The 27257-nt window shown below is 38.8% G+C and overlaps 2 protein-coding genes across 8 annotated transcripts in view; one reads left to right on the top strand and one right to left on the bottom strand.

Annotated features, from left to right (window-relative positions):
• arhgap23b (Rho GTPase activating protein 23b) overlaps positions 1–4674 on the bottom strand; it is a 321640-nt gene extending 316966 nt beyond the window's left edge. For 5 of the 6 annotated variants that reach the window (XM_048179467.1, XM_048179469.1, XM_048179470.1 and 2 more), the window contains exon 1: positions 4250–4674. In XM_048179467.1, the coding sequence (XP_048035424.1) occupies positions 4250–4276 (27 nt within the window). In that variant the 5' untranslated portion in view covers positions 4277–4674. The remainder of the gene's footprint in view (positions 1–4249) is intronic. The other variant, XM_048179468.1, reaches the window with a different exon arrangement.
• Positions 4675–9403: 4729 nt separating this feature from the next.
• Positions 9404–27257, top strand: part of LOC125260956 (kelch domain-containing protein 1-like) — a 58788-nt gene continuing 40934 nt past the window's right edge. The window contains exons 1-7 of one of the 2 annotated variants that reach the window (XM_048179502.1): positions 9404–9920; positions 10108–10178; positions 10439–10556; positions 11194–11306; positions 13619–13712; positions 13797–13895; positions 14047–14121. In XM_048179502.1, the coding sequence (XP_048035459.1) occupies positions 9804–9920; positions 10108–10178; positions 10439–10556; positions 11194–11306; positions 13619–13712; positions 13797–13895; positions 14047–14121 (687 nt within the window). In that variant the 5' untranslated portion in view covers positions 9404–9803. The remainder of the gene's footprint in view (positions 9921–10107; positions 10179–10438; positions 10557–11193; positions 11307–13618; positions 13713–13796; positions 13896–14046; positions 14122–27257) is intronic. The other variant, XM_048179501.1, reaches the window with a different exon arrangement.

Here is a 27257-nt window from a genome sequence, read left to right as displayed (position 1 = left end):
CTGTAACAAACGCAGTCATGGCACAGCACAAAGTAGCCTAAAGACCATGTTCCCGCTGACTCCACTACTTCACCCAAAATGTTTTCTTTTTTTCTGTGAATTTTCTGTCAAAATCATTCCAAATACTATCATCGCAATTATTTCCTGCCTATCATCCGCCATGTTTATTCTGAAGTCTCGAGAGATTTTGCGAGATTTCCTGTGTTCATTTCTCCTTCTTTGTTGGAGTTTTATGGCAGTTGGCATCCATAGTGTTGCATTTCTGCCATCTGCTGTCTCACTTTAACTTACTATGTTAATTAAATTTGTCCTTCCAGTCCAGTCCTCCTTAGAAAATTAGATAAATATCTCCGTTCTTGGTCATTACTTACGTTACTATATTTTTAACATTGTACTCTACTATACCCATTTCCCGTAGTTGATTCTTGAATTCTTGCCTTTCTTCCATATATTTCTTGCATGATATAAAGATGTGCTCAATTGATTCCTCCCCCTGACATTCATCACATAGTCCTGTCAGGTGTTTTCCTATAACATGAAGAGTTTTATTTAGCTTGCAATGTCCAATCCTCAGTCTATCCTTTCATTTTCCTTCTTACTTTCCATACCTACCCTATTATGTATCATGTACAGATGTCTCCCTTTAATTTCATTGTTCCACTGCAGCTGCCATTTTTGCACGATCGTTTTTCATACTAAACTCTTCCCTTCATTTTGATAATTTATTCTTGACATCAACATGCTCTTTTTTTGTTGCTTCTTTTGCCAGTCTGTCTACTTTCTCATTTCCCTGGATGCCCACATGCCCTGGCACCCACATGTATGTAATGTTTTTCCCTTGCCTGCTTATTCTTGAGTTTGTAAATACAATCTCAAAGTAATTCCTTATGATTTCTAGCTACACCAGACTTTATACTCATAAGGGCAGGTACAGAATCATTACATATTACGATGCTGTCCCATCTAGTTTGTTCGATCCATTCTAATGCTATTAATATAGCATATAACTCGACTGTGTACACATTTAAATTATCAGATGTTCTTTTTTTTACTCCCACATGATGTCTAGGGATATATACAGCAGATCCTGTTGCCTCCGTTTGTAAATCCTTTGATCCATCTGTAAAAATTTGAATACTTGTGCATATTGTCCATATATCTATAATATTCACTGACTATATCTGTATTCCCACTGCTGCCTTTTATTATTAGAAACTCCATGTCCATCTTCATATTTTCCATTGTCCAAATTGGTTTGTTAAACCACACCACAGTACTAGCCAATTCTTTGTCATATACACAGGTGCTGGTCATATAATTAGAATATCATCAAAAAGTTGATTTATTTCACTAATTCCATTCAAAAAGTGAAACTTGTATATTATATTCATTCATTACACACAGTTGTCTGTTATAATCATCAAAATTAAAAGAAATAAACATTTGAAATATATCAGTCTAAGGAAAATCCCAAATTCACTATCTCAGAAAATTAGAATATTGTGAAAAGGTTCAATATTGAAGACACGTGGTGCCACACTCTAATCAGCTAATTAACTCAAAACACCTGCAAGGGCCTTTAAACGGTCTCTCAGTCTAGTTCTGTAGGCTACACAATCATGGGGAGGACTGCTGACTTGACAGTTGTCCAAAATACGACCATTGACACCTTGCACAAGGAGGGCAAGACACAAAAGGTCATTGCAAAAGAGGCTGGCTGTTCACAGAGCTCTGTGTCCATGCACATTAATAGAGAGGCGAAGGCAAGGAAAAGATGTGGTAGAAAAAAAGTGTACAAGCAATAGGGATAACCGCACCCTGGAGAGGATTGTGAAACAAAACCCATTCAAAAATGTGGGGGAGATTCACAAAGAGTGGACTGCAGGTGGAGTCAGTGCTTCAAGAACCACTACGCACAGACGTATGCAAGACATGGGTTTCAGCTGTCGCATTCCTTGTGTCAAGCCACTCTTGAACAACAGACAGCGTCAGAAGCGTCTAAAGACAAAAAGGACTGGACTGCTGCTGAGTGGTCCAAAGTTATGTTCTCTGATGAAAGTAAGTTTTGCATTTCCTTTGGAAATCAGGGTCCCAGAGTCTGGAGGAAGAGAGGAGAGGCACACAATCCATGTTGCTTGAGGTCCAGTGTAAAGTTTCCTCGGTCAGTGATGGTTTGGGGTGCCATGTTATCTGCTGGTGTTGGTCCACTGTGTTTTCTGAGGTCCAAGGTCAACGCAGCCATATACCAGGAAGTTTTAGAGCACTTCATGCTTCCTGCTGCTGACCAACTTTATGGAGATGCAGATTTCATTTTCCGACAGGACTTGGCACCTGCATACAGTGCTAAAGCTACCAGTACCTGGTTTAAGGACCATGGTATCCCTGTTCTTAATTGGCCAGCAAACTCACCTGACCTAGATAATCTATGGGGTATTGTGAAGAGGAAGATGCGATATGCCAGACCTAACAATGCAGAAGAGCTGAAGGCCACTATTAGAGCAACCTGGGCTCTCATAACACCTGAGCAGTGCCACAGACTGATCGACTCCATGCCACGCCGCATTGCTGCAGTAATTCAGGCAAAAGGAGCCCCAACTAAGTATTGAGTGCTGTACATGCTCATACTTTTCATGTTCATACTTTTCAGTTGGCTAAGATTTCTAAAAATCCTTTCTTTGTATTGGTCTTAAGTAATATTCTAATTTTCTGAGATACTGAATTTGGGATTTTCCTTAGTTGTCAGTTATAATCAAAATTAAAAGAAATAAACATTTGAAAAATATCAGTCTGTGTGTAATGAATGAATATAATATACAAGTTTCACTTTTTGAATGGAATTAATGAAATCAACTTTTTGATGATATTCTAATTATATACTTGAGCTTTCCTTATCACATCCTCCAAATTTATTACTGGATCCATTGTATTCCTTCCACAAAAGAACTTTCGATAGGTGATTCTGGCCTGGTTGTATCTTGGTACTGTCATTATTTTTTGAATATTTATTCATATATACAAAAAAAATGAAACCTAAAAAATTCTCACAAAAAATACATGTGATATTCACATATTTTGACTCAGGACATACACTGCTTGTCATTTTCATTTGTATAAAGCTCTTATGTCAATTTCCTGTACCTGTTTTGCATGTCTTGTAGACGTCCAAGAAAACCCCTACTCAGATGTTCAAATATTGAACTGCATATCTATGTCCAAGAGGGTCCCTATTCAGACATTCAGATATTTAAAAAGTTTTGCATGTCCACAGACATCCACAAGGGTTCCTGTTCAGACGTTCAGATATTGCATGTCCACAGACATCCACAAGGGTCCCTATACAGATGTTCAGATTGACACAGTTTTACACGTCCACAGACATCTATAAGGGGTCTTAGTCAGATGTTCAGATATTGATCCAGTTTTGCACATCCATAGACACCAAAAAGGGGTCCTAGTCAGACGTTCAGTTTGAACCTGTTTTGCACATCCACAGACGTCCAAAAGGGGTCCAACTCAGACGTTCAGATATTGAACCTGTTTTGCACGTCCACAGATGTCCAAAAGGGGTCCTAGTCAGACGTTTAAATATTGAACCTGTTTAAATATTCACATAAATATTCCCCTTGCCTTTTCCTCTTTTGCATTTTCTCTGCCATGTCTTTCTTTCTATAGTCGTTCTGCTAATGTCTGTCTTCTGCACTGAGCTCACTGTTCTTGCCTTATAAATGTAAGCAAATATTTATTAAAAAAAATTAAATTAAATAATTGTTCTTTATGACAGCAATCCCTAAAAGATTTTTGAAAATCCTTATCCATTAATAATGAACAAATGGAAAAGTCATGGAAATTCATTAGTCAAATGGTTAAGACTACTGTTAACACATGCACATAAATGTACAGCAGTAAAAATCTAGAATAGTATCTGTCACTCCTGAACCAATTTTACATAGACAATCTGGAATTCAAACAACTATGAAAGCAAAATAGTGACTACTGCACAGTTGTCAAACACACACACACATACAGATTCAACATTTATCTTCCTTCCTACACCCGTCTCACACTGTTGCTCTTCTGAGCTTTTTCAGGGTATGCCCAGGAGAAGGGGGACTTTAAATATTAATGTTACACACTCCCAGCATGCTGTATATGTTGTGATATTTGTTTGAAGCAGATAGTTTGCATGCATCTCTCATAGAGAATTAAAAAAAAAAAAAAATTGTGGGATCTAAATGTATATGTGACCCACCTTCAGCCATTTCCTCACCTGAGCCATGTCTTCAGTGAGTGCTCTCCAGACTCCTAGTTCTTGACATGACACTGCTCTTCAGTCATACTTTTCAGACATCTCTAACATACTCCAGCACGAGACATAATCTGCCGTGCCTCACTAGAAAAACACATGATCCCTTGTGAGTCTCCTCTTCTCTTGCCACTATCTCTCACTCTTCTTTGCTGTAGCAGTATAGTCACTGTTGTCTAGGAAAGCACAGATCTCCTCCTCCCTGCTGTTACTTTTTCACTCTGTCAAAAATAGAGGTGCACGATCCTCCCTGTCCTACTCTGTTCAGGGAGAGAATGTAAATGTCCACTCTTTCCCGCACTCCTACGTTTACCCTTGCGTTCACTGTGTGTAAGCTGGACTCATCTCTCTGCCTGCCTCTCCCTCCTCTGTGTCCCCTCCTTCCCCTTAACCACCCCTCCCCCTGCCTTCCACCTATCCTCTGCCTGTACACACACACACACACGCGCGCGCGCGCGCGCGCAAGCACACAGTGAATTACATGCTGTGAGCAGGGGATCAAAAGGATAGTAAGGAGAGAGGTCATGTGACTTCATATAGTAATGAGTGTGCTGGTTCTTCCAGCAGCTATCACACCCCCTCCTCCATGGAGAGATTTGTCACCATTGACAACCAACAGTGTGTATCTACTAGTGTTATCCAGCCATATGTCTCCTGTCATCATCTTATTGGGCTGACACTAGCCAATCCTGTTCTTTGACTGTCTAAGGACCATGGGAAATGTAGTGTTTTAGATTTTTTTGTCCACACATTTGTATTTTTGTTTGTTAACATGTCTATCTATTATTGCAAACTGGCATAAATTCACACTCATACACACAGGCTCTTAAGACATCCTCCAGTATTTCCCTCAAACTGTATTGTGGGAAAATTCCAACCATCAAGAACAGGAAGCTTGCTCCTGGTGTGGCCCTGGTGTTTCCCGCACCTCAGATTCCTGCAACTTTTTCTAAATTGCAATAATATTTACCTTTTTTCTCTGGACAATGCAATACCCTGTTTAGAAAAACAGAACAATAGCTATAAACTCCCTCACATCTAAATGAGAGCACAATCTCTCAATCATTTTATCTTAAACCCATCCTGAAGCAAAATTAGATAAATCAGCAGTCAAACTTTACTTGATTAGACTTTTCTAAAGAAGCAATGATATCAACTTCTCATATTAATATCTAGCTCAGTAGAGCATGGTGCTAGGAACGCCAGGGTCATGGTTTCAGTTCTCATCAGTGCATGAACTGATAGAATGTATACCCTAATTGCAGTGTAAGTTGCTTTTTGTAACAGTGTCTTCCAAATGCATGAAGGTTAATGTAATTTTGAACATATTCAGCTCTTAATGGTCATAATTACCTGTCTTGTAATATGCTGACATCTACTGGCTAGATGCAGAAACTAATAGATTGGGTGGGAGTTAGGCCAGATGGAAACAGGGTTATTTTATTATTATTTACAGACCATGATAGTATGTAGGCCTATTAATAATTTGAATTATTTTATATTTTTATATATAACTTAAAAATCCTTTTTAAATAATATTAAACTGGAAAAAAACTTTTGCCGTGGTGGCATATAACTGAAATAAATAAGTTGGGCCTATATAACTTACTTCAGGTAGATGCCACCACGGCAAAAGTTTTTTGTTTGTTTTTTTTCCAATTTTTTTTTTTTCCAATTTTTTTTTTTTTTAAATCCAATTCATTTTATTTTATTTTTTAAAAAAGTGGTAGCTTTATTTACAAAATAACAACTATGGAAATATAATTTCTAGTAATTAAATTAGTGCGGCTTTAGCAAGTATAATACTGTACTTTGCACAAACAGACCCTGGAGCAAGTCGTTACCCAGATAGCATGGTGACATTGATCCAAAACATAATTTTGGTTGATATTGTCAATTCAATGTTTAATGCATGTTGGATCAGCATTGAAATTTTGATGAAAGTCGACAGCACACATGGGTGGTGTTGGGGATAAACAGTTTAGGACCCTTGAGACCAGATATGTTGAATAAAGTCCCGGAGTCAAAGTTTAAAAAAAAAATTAATAAATTGAAGAAAAATTTAATGAAGAATAGTTTGCAGTTTCATCAGCAGAAGCCAGCTTCAAGTCTCACAAGGAGTTCGTAGGCCGCTCTGTGTACATTCACATTTCCACAACAATTATACTCTAACAGAGTCAACTAACTACATCATTACTTCAGGTTGAATGATTCTGATTGGCTAAGAAAAATAGACAAGATTAGAAATTTTCCACACGTGGACAGATAGTAAGAAGCATATCTCCCTTTGTCACGGTGATGACGAGGGGGACCCTGGATTTAGGTACCGGATGTCCTTTTGGGGTCATAACGTGTCTGCTGGTCTCAAGCAGAATGTCAGTTGTCCAGTACAAAGGGACCTGCACAAAACACTTAGCACACATACACGATTCACAGCTTCTTCAAGGCTGAAGTTGGTCTGAGATCTGCTCTGAGCAGGAAACTTTCCCAAAACATACTGATAACATGTTCTTTTCTCTCAGGTACAGAGGAAAATAGATGCTTTAACATACATTGAAGAAGTCATTCAAATATTTTAACAGAAATATAAATGTTGATTAATAACTTAAAAGATATATATTGAAGCGGCAGTGGATTCCAGAATCCACCCCTTCAGTGGAGACAATGACATTGAACTAACAGTGATTTATAGTTTATGACCACAAGATCCTGCAGGCATGTATCTGTGCAGAACACTAGTGGGTGTTTCCCAATCAGTGGGCTGTGTTAGTTCATGATGGGCATTTTCAATCGCTTTACCTGATTTGCTCTAATCTACTGGGGGCCTGGTTTAGGGGTGAGCCCTCATTATTTCAGCAAGTCTATTGAAAAATGGTAAAAACAAAACAAAAAAAAAAAAAAAAAAAAAAAAAAAAACACCATTTGTAGTTTGAAACTGTGCACTGATTGGTAAACGCCCATTTTGGATCTGCATTAAACTTCCCAGTAGTCTAATTGATGCTTCCCTGTTAGAGAGAAAACAAAAATCTTGTTTGTTGAACCACCTGACTTCTCTGGGTTTAAAACAATGGTGCATCTTTCTTATTTATTTATGTATTTTGCATTTGATTTATTGTTACTGAATCTAATAAGATATATTTATTTAAAAAGTTATTAAAGTGTTTGAATAAACATTTTTGTAAATTCTTAAAAAAAAAAAAAATGCATGCATCTTGCTTTAGTGATATTTATTAGGAATTTTATGATTAAAGTTCCAACACTTGAAGTGCAAGTGACATGAACCTGAGCAAGAATATCATACTTTACACATAGCCCACGTATTGCATCTATTACTCAGTGCTTGCAGAGCACCTTGCCTTCTTTCCTTTAGTGAAGGCAGATGACAATGGAAAATTAAAAAAAAAAAAAAAAAAAAAAAAATGATGCTGTCCTGTGCCTTATCTCCTGCTCCCTGACTACTATATCAGGTAATCATTCATATTCCTGAATCTGTATTAAATTTGAGGAACATAACTGATCTCTATTCAATTTAACCTGTTCCCACTGAAACAGAATTGCACCCACACAAACTACACCTCGTGTATGACAGAGAGACTGACATGGCTATTTTGTGATATTTAAACAGATTAAGGTCTACATAAGGTGAATCTGCAGCTTTAAAGAAATTTTCATTAAAAAAAAAAAATAATAATTGTTACTTGAATGCTATGTAGTTTCACAGAAAATGAACTGAGATTTATATAATTACCATAGTTCAGATATGTTTATTCCACTTCATGCAGACTTTTGCTCCAAAACACCTGCCTGGAGGTTTTCATTGATTCTAATGACCTTGATAAGCTGCTTCAGGTGTGTTTAATTAGGGCTGGAGATAAACTTGGGTGGAAAGATTGTGTTATTGAATTGTTGATAAATAGATTAAATATACATAATTTTAACAGTATTATAAATATAGGTGGAATATTCTGTGTTTAGCCATTTTTAGAAGGAAATCATATTGTGTTTAGCATGTTAACATTCTTGAATGTGACTATGAATTGACTTGCTCATAAGAAACATCATGCTTTATTTTTCAGATTTCAGAGAACCTGAAAAGAGGCAGTAGTCTGATGCAAGCCAGGTTTTTGAAAACTTGAGCCACTGGACCACTTCTTGAAGTCATGTAGTTTTTAAAGGTTGTAATGCTTTTGTCCTTTTTGTCCCACTCTTAAAGAATTTTATTTTCTATGTCTTTGTCATTGATTGTGTTAAACTACCAAATAAAATAAACTGACTCAGCTGCTGGAAAGGTATCATTTATGTTTTAAAAGGTTTTCCCCAAACTTTTCCCCCAAACCATGAATTTGTTGACGTACCATTGAAGTGTAGCTGAAATATTAATGTTTCAATATTAACTTGCATCAGATCTCAACATTATTTTCATGTTGACATTTCAGTTGTATTTTCAATGTTTCAGCAAAAGTGCTTTAGAATAAACATCACATTAATATTAATCAAACTATATTACTAATAATTATTTTTGTTTATTTCAATATTGATTCAACATTGGTGATATGGATTAAATCATTGTGTAATGTTGATTCAACAATATTAGCATTGATTATTTTGTTAATTTCAATATTGTTTCAGCATCAGTGATGTAGAATCAATCATAGTGTAATGTTGATTCAATAACATTACCATTGTTTTCTTGTTCACCATTGTTTCAACATTAAATGCGGGTGCAAAATTGATATTGAACCAACATCACTTCATAATGTTGATTCAATGATATTATCTTTTTTTTTGTTGTTGTTGTTGTTAATCTCAACATTGTTTCAACTGTAAACTGAGGGTGCAAAAGTAATGTTGAAAAAATTTCACTTTGTAATGTTGAATCAATATTACCATTGATTTGTGATTAAAATCTCATCATTGCTTCAGCATTAACTGAGGGTTCAAGAGTGATACTGAAGTAACATCACTTGTAACGTTAAGTGCAATTAGCGTTGACGCATCAACGATCACTCAACATTGTTTCAATGATTATATACTATCTGGGCATCTCCTTCCTGTGTGAACTGAATGAATCAGACACCTTGTTCGTGAATTCACTGTATTTAATTGATAGATTTCGTAAGGAATAGGCTTATAAGACTTGTTTCGGTCGTGTATTTTAAACGAGAGAGTGGTTCAATACACTCACTCTAACAACATACAAAAAGAAACTTATCACAATCCACGTAACCTGCTGAAAGAGTCACTAAACGAATGGAAAGTGAATCCTTTGATAAATGGATTCCAAAGAATCGAGTCACTGGAATGAATCAAAATTGCCACCTCCTCTAGTATGTTTTAAACATCTTTGTCGCTCTCAAGTGACATTTAGATTCCAGCCCCCAACTTGAACACAGTATTTTTATGCGGTTTCCTGCTTGCATACCTAGTCCTACAGCCAGTGTAAACACAGGAGCTGTATGTGCACTCTAGTGTTGGACCGCAGCGGTTATACGTTTCAGCAATGGAGAGTACAAAAGAACTGGCGGTTGTCACAGGACAGCGTTCACCGGTTACACCGAGAAGCGACCACATCTCCATCCTCGAGGGACACAAGCTGTACGTCTGGGGAGGGTGCCAGGTAAGGTCTATAAACAAATATTATATCTCGAATATTAGATACGATCAATTATTACATAGCATTTCCATTAAACGCAGTAAATTGAGTCCAAGTTGTCTGTTTGGGATTAGAAAACTTTGTTTTTCCCTTGTCTGGATTACAGACAAAATGTGAAAAACATAAAACGATTTATGTATTTTATTTTTAGTGTGTGGATGGACAAGAAACCCTTCTTCCCAGTGATGAGATCTGGCTTTATGATATGGAGACTGGAGTTTGGTGAGATGCCATGTTTTTGAACAGCTTGGGTTTTATTTTTTAACCAAGAAATGGCATTTCCTGAATAGCAGACATCACTAGCAATAAGTATGGAAAATTCCAAGCATTATGTTTATTATGTCTGCTGTGCTTTATTGCATTCAAACTGTAGTTGTTCAGTTAAATGAGGAAGCAGGTAGTTTCTCACTTGTGACTCCCATTGCCAACCCCATACAACAACATTTTCCCCAGAGTTTCAATTCTGTATATGTGTGCGGTAGGTCTCAGAGGCATATGGGCGGAGAGGTTCCTCCTGTTCTTTCGCAGACGTGTGGTGCATATCTTCAGGGCATACTTTACATTTTTGGAGGATGTGATAACAATGACTACACCAACCTGGTGAGTTGCTTTAGGAGTGATAATATCATAACATAACTAGATCTCCAAGTACATACTTAAAGGCAGGGTTTGTCTAGGATGTGTTCAACAGGTATACATAAACTTACGCATATGTTGTCTTTGTGCCGTGATAAGGTGCTCTAAATGTACTGATATTTTCCTCAGAGCTATGGGAACAAACTGTGCACATCTGACTGAGATTCTGTTTTTCAAATGTAGATATCCATTACAAATAGTTTTTGCTCTGTGCATGCTGTAGAAAATTGCATATAGTATTATTCATAGTTTATTACTCTTAAATGAATATGGCTGAAGCCTCTGTTGAAGAGAAAATCCACCTCCCCAAAATTTTTGGAGAATGTTTTTCTTCCTTGTCTGCCACTTACATACAGAAAGAACAAAGACATTATTATCATTACCCTTCCCTCAATACAAAACCTTTATTCTGCCTCTAACATGTCAGTATTTCAAACACATTCAACTACAATGCAATCCAAACACCATGCAGAAGATTTAGAAAAACTTGAAAAACAGGATTATGGGCTTCTGTTTTTAAGCTGCTGGTCATGTTTCTGCAAAGAATTAAATTCTTGCTGCTGTTATTTAAGACTTTGTTGCTGGTGATATGTTATGACAGATGTATTTTGTTGACCTGTTGGATGAGGAATACAGCTGGCGAAAAGTGACAGGCACGGTAGGAACTATACCCTCTCCTAGGGTCAGACATTCCTGCTGGGTCTACAGAAACAGGTAAGGAAAAACAAGCACACTGCACTGGCTATACAGATACAACGATCAGGCACAACATTAAAACCACCTGCCTAATATCATGTAGTTCCTCTGTTGTGCTGGCAAAACAGCTCTGATGCATCAAGGCATGGGATCCACAAGACCTCTAGCTGCACCAAGACATTAGCAGCCGATCCTTTAAAGGGTCATGAAACCCCCCCTGTTTTAGCCTGGTCGTTCACACCTCTGAGCTGGAAAAACTCTGTAAAAATGGGCGTGTAAAGCTCTGGAAAAGTGGGAGTGTTGAGGGGGAGAAGAGGGGAGAGAACAACCAATGAAGCACAGACATAGAGCACACTCATTATACAGAATAATGAATATTAATATATGAGCATGGCGAAAATGACAACAAACTCCCAAGCACAAGGGAGAAATGCGAAAGAATATTTAATAGGGCTAATAATAGGCTACTTTGATTACATTTACGAGCACTGCAGTCTCAAAATCTTTTGTCTATCAGAATAATCGTGTCGTCACGTTCAGATAGGCTGCACCACTATCAGTGTCCAGTTTGCACATATAATTCATTTGAAGAAGACTTGATGAATATGTGTGCATAACTACACCGTGCTGGTTAATGTTTGGTGCAGGAGAATGTGTGAAATAAAAACTTTAAACACGGATACTTTATTCTGTATGAGCTATGTGACACATGGCTAGTGTTATTAAACTCATCGCGGAGCTCCGCGCTGAAACCGATCATATGCGCGCTCCGCGTGTACAATCGTATTTTTCATGTGTTCGTATTCGAACTCCAGTTCTGACCACATCGCAGGCAAAATACAAACAACACACAGCTGCTGTGCTGAGGGAAACAGCCTACGGCTCACGTGTTTGAACGCAGCTAAAGCAGGCAGAGGTGAATGAGACGCACTTTTGTGACATTTGAATTCTCCGCTGTAATGCGATCTCACGTGAACATATTTTCCATTTGTGGAGGTAGATTACAGCAAAACAATCCACATGCACACAAACCTCTGCTCTGGTCGCGTCGCAGGAAAACACATTGTGTTGTAGCACTGAGGAAACGAACACCAACGATGTGTCTCTGAATGACAAGAGACCAAGGCGAGAAAAGTGATACTTCCTCATGCATAATACCGCAATTATAATCTTATGCATACTACAGCGCAGTGATTGGATTAAATGAGCTTTATGTCATTAATATATGTCGGAATCGCTCGAAACGGTCTACGTCAGCATATTCGACCATGCCCATATTTAGGCCGAAAGTGCACGATTATGTCAGATTTTGTGACGTTGCTCCGACTCAGCTTTTCAAACCGGAAGACAGAAATCGCTCTGAAAAATGCAAAAATAACTATTTTTTTGAATAACATTAATGGGTACCTTTAGTGTTTTCAATGATGTGCAGCCTATACATATCTGTTTACATCTCAAAAAAAAGTGTTGGGGTTTCATGACCCTTTAAGGAACTTGATCCTGCAAGTTGCAAGGTGGGGCTTCCATGGATTGGATTTGATGGTCGAGCACATCCCATAGATGCTCAAGATCTAGGGAATTTGGAGGCAAAGGCAACACCTTAAACTCTTTTTCATGTTCCTCAAACTATTCCTGAACATTTTTTTTGCAATGCACTGTGTGTGTCCTGACAGAGTTTTTCAGCCATTTAAACTACAGTAGCTGTTCTGTATGATCGGACCTGACAGACTAGCCATCACTCCCCACAAGAATCAATGAACCTTTTGCACTCATGACCCTAATGTCGGTTCATTGGTTGTCCTTCCTTGCACCACTTGTGATAAGTTCTAACACTGCATACTGGGAAAACTTCACAAGACTTGCCTTTTTGGTGATGCTCTGACCCAGTCGTTCAGCCATCACTATTTGGCCCTTATAAAAGACACTCAGATCTTTTTGCTTCCAACATATGAAATTCAATAACTGACTGTTCACTTGCAGCCTAATATATCCCACCCCTTGGCAGGTGCCATTGTAATGAAACAATGTTATTCACTTCACCTATCAGTGGTTTTAATGTTGTTGTCTGTTCAGTGTATAAAACACATAGGTTGCAAAATTTCCGCCTAAGATTTTTACATTATGACTACCAACACCAATGATGAAGGACTATGTTTCGAAACACCAATTGCAACACCAAACTGGTCTCACCGGTCCAATAGGGCCATATACAATAAGGGAAAAGCAATGCTAACTGTGAATAATAATATTCAACTAATCATATATTTGTTATATAATAGGAAGCTAAAGTTATGATATGGCGGTTTCATAACAGCTGGTGTCATTCATAGGCTCATCTACTTCGGTGGATACGGGCCACTTCGGGTGGATACAGCCCGAGAGGTCAACAACTCCAAGAGCTTTATGGTTGATGAGGCTTCCTGGGTGAGCAGAAAGATCTTGGAAATAAATTTACAGCTACATTTATTGCACAGAAGAACTGGACTTTATCTTGACATCTCTTTAAAGGCAACAATTGGATCAGAATATTTTCAGTTTTGGGGTTGGAATAATGAGATACAAATGTTTGAACCTGAGTCAGCCACATGGACTGAACCACAAACCCAGGTAAAAAACAAAAACAAGGATAGACTATTAAAAATTGGATATTGCAAGTGTGTGTGTGTGTGTTTTTTTTTCTGTTATCATTGCCATAAAAATTGATAGATGACAGTATACATTTTCTTGTTTTCCTGCTGTCTGGATCCACTTCTTGCAGGGCCAGCCTCCAGAACCACGAGCCTCACATGCCAGTGCTACTTTAGGTCATAAGGGCTATATCTGTGGAGGTCTGGTAAGAACTTTAAACCTTGATCTTTCCAATGCTATTTTCAGACCCTGGAGCAAAGGTGCTATCACAAAATTGCAAAAGAAATCCCGCTGATAAATGGAGCAGTGGCGTCAGGTCAGAGAGCAAGGTGGGTGGCAATAGCTTTTGATGCCGTAGACCTGAGTTGAAATCCACCTTTAACCTCAACACATTCTTCTCCCTTTTCCATCGCATATCAGCAAACATCCAAATATCGTTATGTTTACCACAGTCCTTATTTTACTCATAAACTGAAAAACCCCATTATAAAAACACAGAGGAAAATCTTGACTTGACTTGACTGGCGAATTAGTCTTCCAAATTTTGACATCATGCCTGCAGCACTCCACTGAAGGAAATCGAATATTGGAATATTCTTCTTGATCACTCGAGCATCACTTCAAAGTGTCATCAGCTATGATCAAGGGATCTGCCCTTATTTTGAAGGGGGAGGAGAATTTATACGTGCCTAAGGTTTTTCTACAAGAAGGACTTACTCATAGGACAGGGGTTCCCAACCCCCACCCCAACTCTGCACGTTTTGCATGTCTCCTTAATCAAATAAACCTGTTTTAGGTCATCAGCTCATTATTAGAGACTCTGCGTTCCATTCGACAGGGTCCCTACGCAGTGTTCATTGCTACCTACTCCCTGAGCACGGTATATCAGTTGAAGACAATTATTGCTCATTTGTAACGCCCTGCAAACGTCATAAAAGAAAGTCAATGACGGGTTTCTGCAGATTATCGTATAACATAAGTAGATACTGTAATTTACTTTTGAGATTAAAATATATATAACAGATATACAAAAACTCATAAAATACATGTACAAAACACACATTATGTATCTGTTGTGTCTGCTGGCAGATTAATAATAATAACGCGACACAATTGTTTGCTGTGCAACTCGAGTTATTCTTTTTCTGAACTGGAACTGAACTTAATTCTCAATACATCACAATATAGGTCACCACTAGGGGGAAGGCTTATCACAAAAACTTTGATAATCCATAGTACATGCATTACACTTTCCTCCCCCACTAGATTAATCAAACTAAGAAATATGAAATATATAACTATAATCACTGTATAAAATTTACAATTAATCTAACACAGTGTTGCTAACTACAACATAGCTACAAATCAAGCCTTTGTGGAGGTTTTCTACATCTCTCAGGATAACGTCTCTGTTAGCCTGGGTGAGGTTCTGGTGCAGGTGCAACTGGAATTGTCACATCTGGTTTGTCTTCATTGTTTTCCACATCACGTTGATCATTGGGTTTGATGAGATCCAAGCGAGGTCTTAAGTTTCTCTTAAGGAACATCATTGCTGGTGTTTGGCCAGTCGTGGCATGTGTTGCATTTCTGCACATGAAAAGGAATTTGTCTATTTTTTGTGTAGTAGCGAGATGTTGTCATTGTCCATTGTTTTTATTTCTTTCTTGAAAGTCTGTACAAACCTTTCCACCAAGCCGTTAGTGGCAGGGTGGTATGGTGCGGAAGTGATGTGTTTAGCTCAATTCAGCTTCAGGAATTTCTGAAACCCATCTGAGACGAACTGCCATCCATTATCCGTGCATATCAAGTCAAGTCACCTTTATTTATACAACGCTTTTTACAATGCAAATTGTGTCAAAGCAGCTTTACAGTGATAACTGGTATATAATTCAAGGCAGGCAGATCAAAGCACTGTTGAATAAATGTCAAGAATACTGTTGAATATCAAATGTCAAGTGTCCCCAACTAAGCAAGCCAAAGGCGACAATGGCAAGGAACCCAAACTCCAACAGGTGACATCAGGTGGCAAATAGGTGATAAATGGAGAAAAAAACCTTGGGAGAAACCAGGCTTAGTCAGGGGGCCAGTTCTCCTCTGGCGAACAGTGCTTTGTTACGATTCAGGTTGCTATCATAAGTCTGATAGGATCGCAACATTCAAAATATTTATTTCAGTTCCATCCAGTTGAGGATCATATTCATCACGCCGGTATGGACGGTCTGTTGAGGAACTGTGGCACTGGCTGTCGTGTCGATGAGGCCTTCACAGTGGATGATCTAGTTGACTCGATCTATGTTGATACTTCAGGGCTGCGTTGTGGTCGTGTCAGGGTACCGGTCCTCAGTCTCATCTGGATAGGGCCCGGATCCGATTGACTACGGTAAACCTCGGGATAAACAGAAAAACTAATATTAGCGCAGATGCCATTCTTCTTCTGATGTAACGAGTACATCTGGTGTTATAGGAAGTGTTCCCGATTCCGGCTGACCTAATTTATGCAGCCTAATAATCCTTTTAACGGATTTGAAAATATAAATTTATAATGTGTTATGTGTATGCCAGGCAACCTGCTCTAGCAACCTGTTCCTAGAGAATATTGTTCTCAACACCGAAACAGTCTTTTCAGATGTGGTTGTTTTCATCGGGACAACTTCAGGCCATTTAGAACAGCAATCAAGACATGGAGTCCTTGAATGGTAGAGCAAAGTCAACATGCACTCGTTGCCATGGTATTGACGGCCATTCCCAGGGATGCAAAGGAGCTAATGGTGGAGAGTTCTGGGGCCTCTGACATCCAGGACAAGCCTTTGCTAGATCCACATAACTATGTTCAAGATTTCCCTATGTCCCAAATGTGTCCAATATCTTACTGCACAATTTGGAGGGAATGACAACTCGTAATCCACACATCAGAGTTCCTTGACACACAGAAAGCTGTTCTCTGCTCACTGAGAATGCTGGATATAGTGAGTTTCCATGTACTGGCCACCTGAGTACTGTGATGTCATAGACTGTAGACAATGTTGGGTTGTTACGGGTTTCTTTCTGAATAGTGGCATTTGTAACTGACTCATGATTGTGGTGTGAAACATGTCAGCTGAATCCATAGTATGTGACTCTTCCATCGACTTCAGTGTAAGACGCGACAAGCCGTCTGCGTTACTGTGTAGTTTGGTGCCTTTGTACTCAATATCATATTAGTGAGCACCCAGGAAGAGCGACCAACACTACGACCTAGCTGAGGCCATCACTGAAACACCCTTCCGCATGCACGTTGAAGATTGAGACCAAGGGCTGATGGTCTGTGATCAGGCTAAACTCTTGACCATACAGATAATGGTGGAACTTTTTTACACCCCACACAAGACTAAGTGCTTCTCGGTCTATTTGTGCATAGTTACGGTCTGCTGCCATTAGTGATCTCGATGCGAAGGCTATTGTATTTTTGTGCCTTCTGGAAACTTGTGCAACAGCACAGCACAAATTCCATGCGCAACAAGTTTGCATGCCAGCCTGATGGGCATGGATGGGTTAAAATGTGTCAGCACTATATCAGAAGTTATGAGCATCTTGGTCTTTTGGAAAGCTCACACAGTTGAATCAGCACCCATTGTAAGTTTTGAAGGTGATCTGAATCATCCTTCCCTGTTACAATGATATCACCCAGGTAACACTGCGTTCCCCGGATGCCCTGCAGCAACTGGTTCATTGCTCTCTGCCACAAGGCAGGGGCCGATGCAATTCCAAAGACAAGACGGTTGTACTGATATAGCCCTTTTATGTGTGTTGATGGTCAAGAATTTCTTGGATTTCTCATTCATCTCCATTTGGAGGTAAATTTGGGCCAGGTCAATTTTTGAGAAGTGTTCTCCACCGGACAAGGATGTGAAAATACAGTATCTTCAATGCATGGCAGGGGATACTGTACTGCATGAAGAGCTGGATTAATGTTCACTTCAGAGTCCCTGCACATACACATATCCCCTGTCTTCCCCTTTTTGATCAACGGTACTATGGGCGTTGCCCATTCACTCCATTCGATTTTAGTCAGGATTCCTGTTTTTTTCCAAATTATCCAGCTCCGCCTTCACCTTGAGACAAATTGCATATGGGACTGGGCGGGCGTAAAAGAATTTTGGAGAAGTGTCTTCTTTCAACTCCCTTCCCTTTTATTCCTTTAAGTGTTCATATTCCTTTCTGAAACACAGGTTCCGCATTTTGTACAATTTGCATTAAAGTCATTTGTGTCTCTTTGTTTGTAATTTGCTGCTGGATGACCGATAATGTAGATCCCGTGTCTAGCTCCATTTTGAGTTTAACTCCTGACACTTCTGGTGTGAGCCAAATGACTCCTCGATCGGTCTCTTTAATATTGTACAATTCCAGACATGAAATATCATCAGTATTTGAACTTGTGTTCACTTCATTTTCAGTTACTTGATATACAGTGGTGGATTTACGTTTCACTTTGTGCATTCTGTCTTTGTCTATCTTCTGTTTTTCCATTTTGTATACTCTTTGATGTGCCTTTTTATGACATCTTCTATACTCTTTATCCTTGAACCAGCAGTCATTCACATCATGAGACATTTTTCCACAGCAAAAGCATTTCTGTTTTCTTTCTGATTTCAGTGACAGTTTATTTGTCACACATTCCATTGATTTGTGTTGCAATTCTATTGCATCTTCATATCATATCATTATCAGTTCATATCATTGACATTTTTGCTTATTTGCAGTTTTGCTTTACACATTAATTGGCTTTCTCTCTCTTTTGTGTATCTCGCACGCTCTTTTCATGATCAGTTCTTGACCATTCAGGTGTTTTTGTCACATCCGTGGTTGTTGAACTGGAACTGAACTTAATTCTCAATACATCACTATTGAGGTCACCACTAGGGAGCAGGCTTATCACAAAAACAATGATACTCCATAGTACATTACAGTTTACAGTATCTAATATAATATAATCAAAACTTATGTTTATTTTATACTGACTATGACTATTGCAGATTATTGACAATTAACAGATCTGAAGCTACTAACTGTAATGCCATATGAAAATAAAGTCTGATTTGGGTCTCAACTTGTGCACTTTTGCCACGTGCAGCCACATAGTAAACACTCCTGGGGTAAATAGAGTAAAATAAAAAAATTACAGAGCCTCAGCTGCTTCTCAACACTTTTACTTTGTCATCCCTATTCATACAATAGAATATGCAAATGGAACATTCATCGCCATAACCATTCATAAATATGGTTATTTATGTTTTACAAACAAAAGTTAAAGGCTATGTTAAGTTAAGTAGGCTAACATAATTTATGAATAACCAAGTCAAAATGAATACGTAAATTCCTCCATCGCAGAGCCGTTTAAAAACTCTTTCAACTGCTCTGCTCCATCGTTTGTTCTGACTGGTGCACAATGACGGTTGAGGTTCTACTTTCTATGAAGTGATGTATCAATGTTCATTTAATCCCTATGCCATTCGCAGTGCCCTTCGAACTGAACATGCTCACTGCCTTCGGATTGGAATCTCACTTAAGATGGTGAAATACCCTGTGAAGTCCACTTGGTAGTCCACTTACGGTTGAATGGAATGCACCTCAAGACAAAGCCACTTGAAGGCAAGCCTGCAACCTTAGCTGAAAAAAGCGTAACACAAGCTAACACTGCAGTACACAGGGAAGAAGACGAGACTTTTTTTTTTTTTAATGGATTTATATCATATCATTTAATTATTCAACAGCCTGTCCACTAATCTTCAACATGTTTTACACTTAACAATAACTTTTTGGTGTAGATTATTATATGTAGATTTTACTATGATAATTTTATTTTATAAGAGAATACTGAGTAGGGAATGTCACGACAGGTAGGACTCATGTACGGCATTACCATCAGCAAACGTAGTAGTAGTAGTAGTATTTAATAATAGGTGTTGTGAAATATTGAGTGATATTGTATAGACCTTATGCAGCCCTCCAGTTCTTCAGCACTGCGCTCGTTGTGTTCTGTCTTCCGGTTTGTATTTCCACAGTGTAGAGATGCACTGATTGCAATTTTCTTGGCTGATTCCGATTTCCAGTTTTTTTGTAAGTGTGACCTGCCGATAGACCTGCCGAAAGAACTAGAATTGACAGCATATACAAACAAAAATTTACTTTTCTGCAATGCAAAATTTTATTTTCATAAAAAACAAGTGAAAAGACAGTAATTAAATAAGAAAAAATAAACATTTCAAACAACAGCACAAATTAAAAAAAAATTACAAAAAACAAATTAACTATTAACATGATTTTTGTGATCTCATGCATGCACGTATTATTGCACATCATGTGAAGAGAATTTTGTATAGACCTATAATATGTTAAATTATACACAGTACCAGTCAAAAGATTGGACACTATTGGACACTGAAACTATTTTTAATGTTTTTGAAAGAAGTCTCATGCTCATCAAGCTTACGTTTATTTGAACAAAAATACAGGAAAAAAAACAGCATTGTTGTGAAACATTATTACAATTTAAATGAATGGTTTTCTATTTGAATATACTTTAAATATAATTTTTCTGTGATGCAATTTTAGTAATAGAATTTTTATTATTGTGAACAAGTTTCATTGATGTGGCACTTTACATAGTGGCTATTTTACAGTAAACACGTCATAATCTGTCCAAAACAGCCCAAAGAAATTTTTTGCAGTTTAATATTGACCGACACTAGTCTATATTGCAATTAGAATAAAGGATTTAAGAATACAGAACTTACCATTCACAGTCGTTGGCTTGATCCTCAAAATAGAATTGAATCCAGTCGTACTCTTCCTCTGAGGTAATCAAATCACGACAATCCTATTGGCCTACGACAACCTATGATGTCATCATTTCGTGACCCTGAAGTATATAGGAGCGCCCAGAGAAGCAGTCAGTATCTTTTCGTCTTCAGGGACTGTTTTGTTTGAAAGCAAGCAATATCAAACCGGTATTAAGGTAAGACAAATTATGTCTGACAAACATTTCAGGAAGTGTGTGCATCTGTGTCCCATAGTGTTGATATCTGATCACACACATAACTTATAACGTTGTCTTTTATGAGAACAAAAGAGCATGTACATTTAGTTCTTGTGGGATTTGTCTGTTTTCATTGTGTGTTTTACATATAAAAATGCTCCACTCTCTTCTGGTCTTTTCCTCGAGAGGAGAAGGACCGGCAGCTGCGCCTAATGGTTCAGGTCTTACTTTTGCTGAGGCAGAGTATATAGACTAAATCATGGGGTTCTCAGTTGGAGCTTGTTGAAGAGTCGAGGGGGTGAAATTCCCCATGATCCAGGCCGTATCCAGATCAGATGGAGAACCTGTGTCTGGACCTGACTACAACGTAGCCCAGGAGACAATGGGCCTACAGATCCAGTTCTGGCTGCATCTATAATTCAGATTTTTAAATCTCCGTATCCGCTTACATATATTTATATATAATCTATTTTTAATCTCTATAATAAAAATGTATAATTCAGATTTTGATCTCCATATCCATTTACATATATTATATATATCTTCCAATGGGTTTTTTCCCTCCTAGGACTTTTTTCCCAGTGTTAGCACGCTGGGTTTTTCTCCTAGGGGTTTTTTTCCACCCCTGGGAGTCAGCCGACATTGGCTTAATGTAGCACCATCTTGTATATGTTACATATTACCACGCTTGCTTGTACAGCTTATTTTTAACCACTTCTCTTTTTTCTGTGCTTCTAATATGTAAAGCTGCTTTGAAACAATTACCAATTGTAAAAAGCGCTATATAAATAAATTTGACTTGACTTGACTTGACATGACCTTCGGCGGCTGATGGGAGAGAGCTGCGGGATTATGATGATGTGTTGTCTTTGACATCATTAGATTCAGCAGCAATTGCTCTTCTTGTTCTAAGCCAAACAAGAGAGCAGGAGATGGCTGATAAGGATGAAGATGGTGAGCCTCCTGAATCCTCAAAGCCACCCTGCCCCCGCCTATATACAGCTGTTTGAGAATATGGAACGTGCCTCTGGCAGACTGCAGGTGCCATTGGAGCAGGTTAAGAAAGAAACCGCTCGCGGATTGTTTGATGGACGGTTCTTCTTTGGCCATAATCCTCCAGCCACCGTAAGCTTTCCATTCCTTCTTGATCTTCATACTGAGATCAAGAAGGCATGAAAGAACCTGTATTCAGCTCGCATTCATCAACATCAGCAGGTTAATTCGCTGGTGTTGATGGAGTGAATATGGGTATGCGTCGATGCCTTCTACTGACGAGATGGGTGCAACTATCTCGTGATATAGGCAGGCTCCAACACTCCATATGCGGCAGCAGGTCAGGCTGGTGTTGCTTTACACACAATTTCTGTTTGTAAGCATATCAGTTGGACCTGCTAAAATTGGCTTGGTAGGTCTCTTTATATTTATAAAAACCTCGGTTTCCTGTATAGGATGCGGTTTAAGGGCCCTGAAGTTCCATTAGGTTGGCTGGAACAATATATTATTAAGGGTAGTACTTTGTTAGCTCCCCCAGAACTATCTAGCGGTACTTTGACTTCAGTTTTCCCCTGAACCCCTTGCACTATGTTCAAGCTTGAGTGATATGGTTGTAGCTTTTTTGAAAGCTCCTGTTCAGTACAGAGTTCAGTACAGTTTGTATCAGTTTTTGGTGAGAATTTCTGTTGTGAAGTACCCACCCTGTATTTTTCAGAGTTGGATTAATAGTACTCCCTTGTTATTCAAGGTTGTTGTACTTTATTACTTTAGTTCTGATTCCTGCCCTACCAGAGGTTGCATTAACCGAAAATTATCCGTCATTGACGGAATTTTTTTATCAATGACGGAAAAATCTGAAGGCCGTCTGTCAAGTTGACAGATTACACTGAGGGTGATCTATTGTAAATTGTAACTGTAATTCCCACCCCTGTCCAGTTGGTATTGCAGCAGAGCACTGGATCCAGAACAAAAAAGAAACTGGCAGTCTGGCCCGAATCTTTTGCTATGCGTTTGATAACGCACAGGCGAGTACCCAGAAGCTATCCATCACGCCACATTAAAGAGCGCCAAAACGGTATTTATTGCTTGAATTTCTTAATAAAATGGATAGAATTTGAAATCTGAGACTTTGTTCCATATCAAAAGCAATACAAAGCTTTAAGCACTACTGTTTATTCATCAACTGAATACAGCATATAGCCTACTTGGATTTACTGAATACAGCATATAGCCTCCTGGGATTTATGAATCGATATTGGTCTTATGAATGTGACCAAAACAGCAAGACATTTTAATTGTTTATTAATAAAGTAATGTTTTCTGAATCAGTGTCGGCGACAAAGATGAAGTTGACATTACCGACTCTCATCATCTCCTCATAGTGGACGTGCCTATAGAGAGAATGCACATTTCATTCGGTTTAGTCTACATAATCAGAGTAGCCTATTTCTTTTCGTTTTTAATTATTTAATTTTCGTTAAAGTAGATATTTAAAGCTTTCTATAGATATATTTCTCATGTCAATGAGGCAAGCAGCCGCTGAGTTTCAGTTCATTTAGCCTCAAAGATATGCTCCAGTTCTCGCACCCGTGCCTCCATGTCATGATTATATTTTCTGCTATATTTGCTTCTTATTTATTATATCCAGGCAATTGGTTAATGAAACATTGATTAAAATTAAGATACAATTTTTACAAAACGAAATTCACTTTAAAGAAAGGCTTTCTACAAAACAAAACTTAATGAAGTGGTCAAAATCATGTCTGACACACTCCATGTCTCCCGATATATTGCACATCTTATGATGCATCTTACTCATGCAGTTCACTTTTCATAATCAAATGATGAATTTAAAACATAACATAGGACTATTTAAACATAAATATGAAACTACATTTTCTTTAATCTCTACCACGTACCTGTACAGAGAAATTTCAATTGTGAATTACCCGTCATTTTAATTTTCATATCTTAATTATAATAACACATTTAATTGCTTTTATTTTTGTTCACATATAAAAGCAATTAAACTTGTTATTATAATTAAAATATGATAATTAAAATGACGGGTAATAATAGATTGATGGATTTTTTTACGACCCTGTCCATCAAAATGAAAAAAAAAAAGTCTAACGCAAACTATGTGCCCTACACTATGTGAGCTCAGTAAACTCTAATACTGCCACAGGCTAGCACCCGTGTGGTCTGGAGTAGTAGGCCTGACTTTGGCCTCCTTAAGATTATGGTGACGTAGTTAGTACTCCCCTTGCTGAAAGGGTAAAACATGTGTTTACTGAGTATATTGCCTGTTGGAATGTATAAGCTCAGGTTGAGTTTAATAAAGTTAACCTCACTACATAGTTTGTTTTTCAGATATGGCTCCCTTAGAGCTGATGTTGTTTGAAGTAGAAGGCTCCGTTTGGGCCTCCTTCAGAGCACAATAGCTTGTTGTATTACAAAGCTTGTTGGTAGGTGTTTTAGTTAGAATTTGCTCACTTGGAAACTAGCACTGCCACAGGTTTATGCCTGTGATCGTCTGATGTAGTAGGCCTGTCTTTTGGCCTCCCTCAGAACATAGTAGTGTAATATTCTTTGTACTCCCCTTACTTTAAGGGTTAATGGTGTTTTTGAGTACATTGCCTGGTGGAATGTGAGGATAAAATTAAGCTCAGGTTGAGTTAAACTAGTTAACCTCACTGGATAGTTTGGTTCTCAGATTACACTGATGAAGTCTGAAGCAAATCAGGTGAAAAATAACAGAGTGAACTCAATGCATTTTGACACACTTCTTGCTGCCAGTTGGTGGCGTTATAACTTTGACTCACAATAGTCACATCCATGTGATCGGACTCCTATAACAAACACACAGCTGAAGTTTCATAAACATCAATCAATGTATGCAGACATTATAACATATTTCCTGTTTCCCTTTTTTCGCCATAAATTTGTTGCCTCGCCACGGCCAAACCGTTTAAGATATCAAAAATCCGCTGGCAATTTAGCATCATCAATGTCTTGACTTCATGCTGACCGAGTTTGGTGGTGATTGGATTAATCACCTAGGAGGAGTATATCAAATTCCAGAGCATGCGTTTTTCAAACAACCCATAATAGCTGACTTCCTTTTGGGGTGGCGTAGAACTTAGAGCATGAAACTTGTTCGGCCCGATGAGGTCTATATGTGTACCAAGTTTCATACTAATATGTGTAAGTGTGTTTAATATATGGATCAAGTTTTCGGACTTTGTTCAAGGGGGCGCTGTCGAGCCCCCCTGCCACGCCCGGATACCAGCCTATAAAAAAAAAAAAATAATAATAATAATAATAATCCTTAGGGGATCAAGAGGGCCCTGCGCCATTAGTGGCTTGGGCCCTAATAATCCATAGGGGACCAAGAGGGCCCTGCGTCATTAGTGACTTGGGCCCTAATAATCCTTAGGGGATCAAGAGGGCCCTGCGCCATTATTGGCTTGGGCCCTAATAATCATTGGGGGATCAAGAGGGCCCTGCGCCATTACATTGGCTTGGGCCCTAATAATCCTTAGGGGATCAAGAGGGCCCTGCGCCATTATTGGCTTGGGCCCTAACAATAGGGCCTTTGCCCTTTGGGCTTGGGCCCTAATAATCCTTAGGAGATCAAGAGCGCCCTGCGCCACCATTGGCTTGGGCCCTAATAATAATCCTTAGGAGAACAATAGGCCACTGTGTCTTAGTGGCTTGGGACCTAATAATAATAATCCTTAGAGGATCAAGAGGGCCCTGCACCATTAGTGGCTTGGGCCCTAAAAATAATCCTAAAGAAAACAATAGGGCCTTCGGCTTGGGTCCTAATAACAATAATAATCCTAAAGAAAACAATAGGGCCTTCGCCTTTGGCTTAGGCCCTAATAATAATCCTTAGGCGATCAAGAGTGCACAGCGCCATTAGTGGCTTGGGCCCTAAATATAAAACAAACAGTCATTCAGTCATGGAATGGACTATGCACTTTCTGTTGTTAAATAGTTTAGAAATGAAAAACTGCCATACTGTGAACCTTTAAAACATATACACATAAAGAATCCTGCAGTCACTTTACTATTTTCCCTTTACTTAGATTGCACAAAATAGTGATTAATGATATAAATGCAAATTATACTGTATTGATTAAATAAAATAAAGTTACTTGTAAGGTTTTATGCATATGGTTGTGTGTTCTTCATGACTGTTTTTTCTAAAATGAGATCTTTCTTAAAAAAACAAAAAAACAAAAACAAGAAATATCACAATATATCGCCTTTCTACAGTATCGCAATATATCTTATCGTAACCCCTGTATCGTGATACGTATTGTATTTCCAGTTCCCTTTCGAAAGGGAATTCTACTCTGCATTTACCGCATTTGGGGAACGTCACACATGAACCGATGTCTGAAAGCCAAGTATCAAACCACTCCAATCCTATTGGCCGGCAACAGCCTATGACATCATCATAGCGTGACCCAGAAGTATATAAGGAGCGCCTAGAGAATCAGTCAGTATCTTTTCGTCTTCCGGGACTGTTTTGTTGGACTGTTTTATCGAATCTGGTAAGGGAATCTTTTATAATTATGCATTACAAACGTTTCAGAGAGTGTGTTCATCCATGTCCCAGGTTTTGACACTTGATATACACATTCTGGGCGTTTTCTGTCTGGGAGAGGAGCACGCATGGACAGTGTTTGAGGGCGCTGTCTGTGTTTTTCTGTTATTTACTGTGAGCGTCTCCCTATCGGGACGCTCCGTTCTCATTTGGCACTCTTCTCGAGGGAAGATGTGTCCGCATCTGTGCCTGGTGGTTCTGGCCCCATTTGTGCTGAGGCAAAACGGCGGCTGCAATCATAGGGCTCGCAGGTGAGCTCGTTGGGAAGTTTGAGAGAGGTGTATTCTCTCTCAGCCCCCTGGAGTTGTTGGATGACGATGATGTCCATGTTTGACGTCATCACGTCCGGCAGCGAGCGTTCTTTTGGCTGTTGTATATGCAGAGCTGCTGAAGTTTGTGGGACACGCTTCTGGCAGGCTGCAGCTGCCATGAGGGCACGTTAAGAAAGGGGCCACACACGGACGGCTCGACGAGTGGTTCCTTTGTGTCGATAGCTCCGCAGCTCCTGTGAGCCTTCCAATCCTTCCTGATCTCCATGTTTGAGATCGGGAGGGCATGGAAAAACCCTAGCCGTTCAGATCTGAATCTGGACCCAGACAGACGGGAGGTGGAAGAAGCGAGATTGAGATGGATGATCAATTATAGTTCTGTCATGACAACTCTGGGAGTGTTTGCATGGTTATGACAATGTAGATATATTTGGTCTTGGCGGAAT

The sequence above is a fragment of the Megalobrama amblycephala genome, unplaced genomic scaffold, assembly GCF_018812025.1.
Source record: "Megalobrama amblycephala isolate DHTTF-2021 unplaced genomic scaffold, ASM1881202v1 scaffold201, whole genome shotgun sequence".
Lineage (NCBI taxonomy): Eukaryota > Metazoa > Chordata > Actinopteri > Cypriniformes > Xenocyprididae > Megalobrama > Megalobrama amblycephala.
The sequence above is the reverse complement of the archived record's forward strand: the minus strand, read 5'-3'. Positions and strand labels throughout refer to the sequence as shown.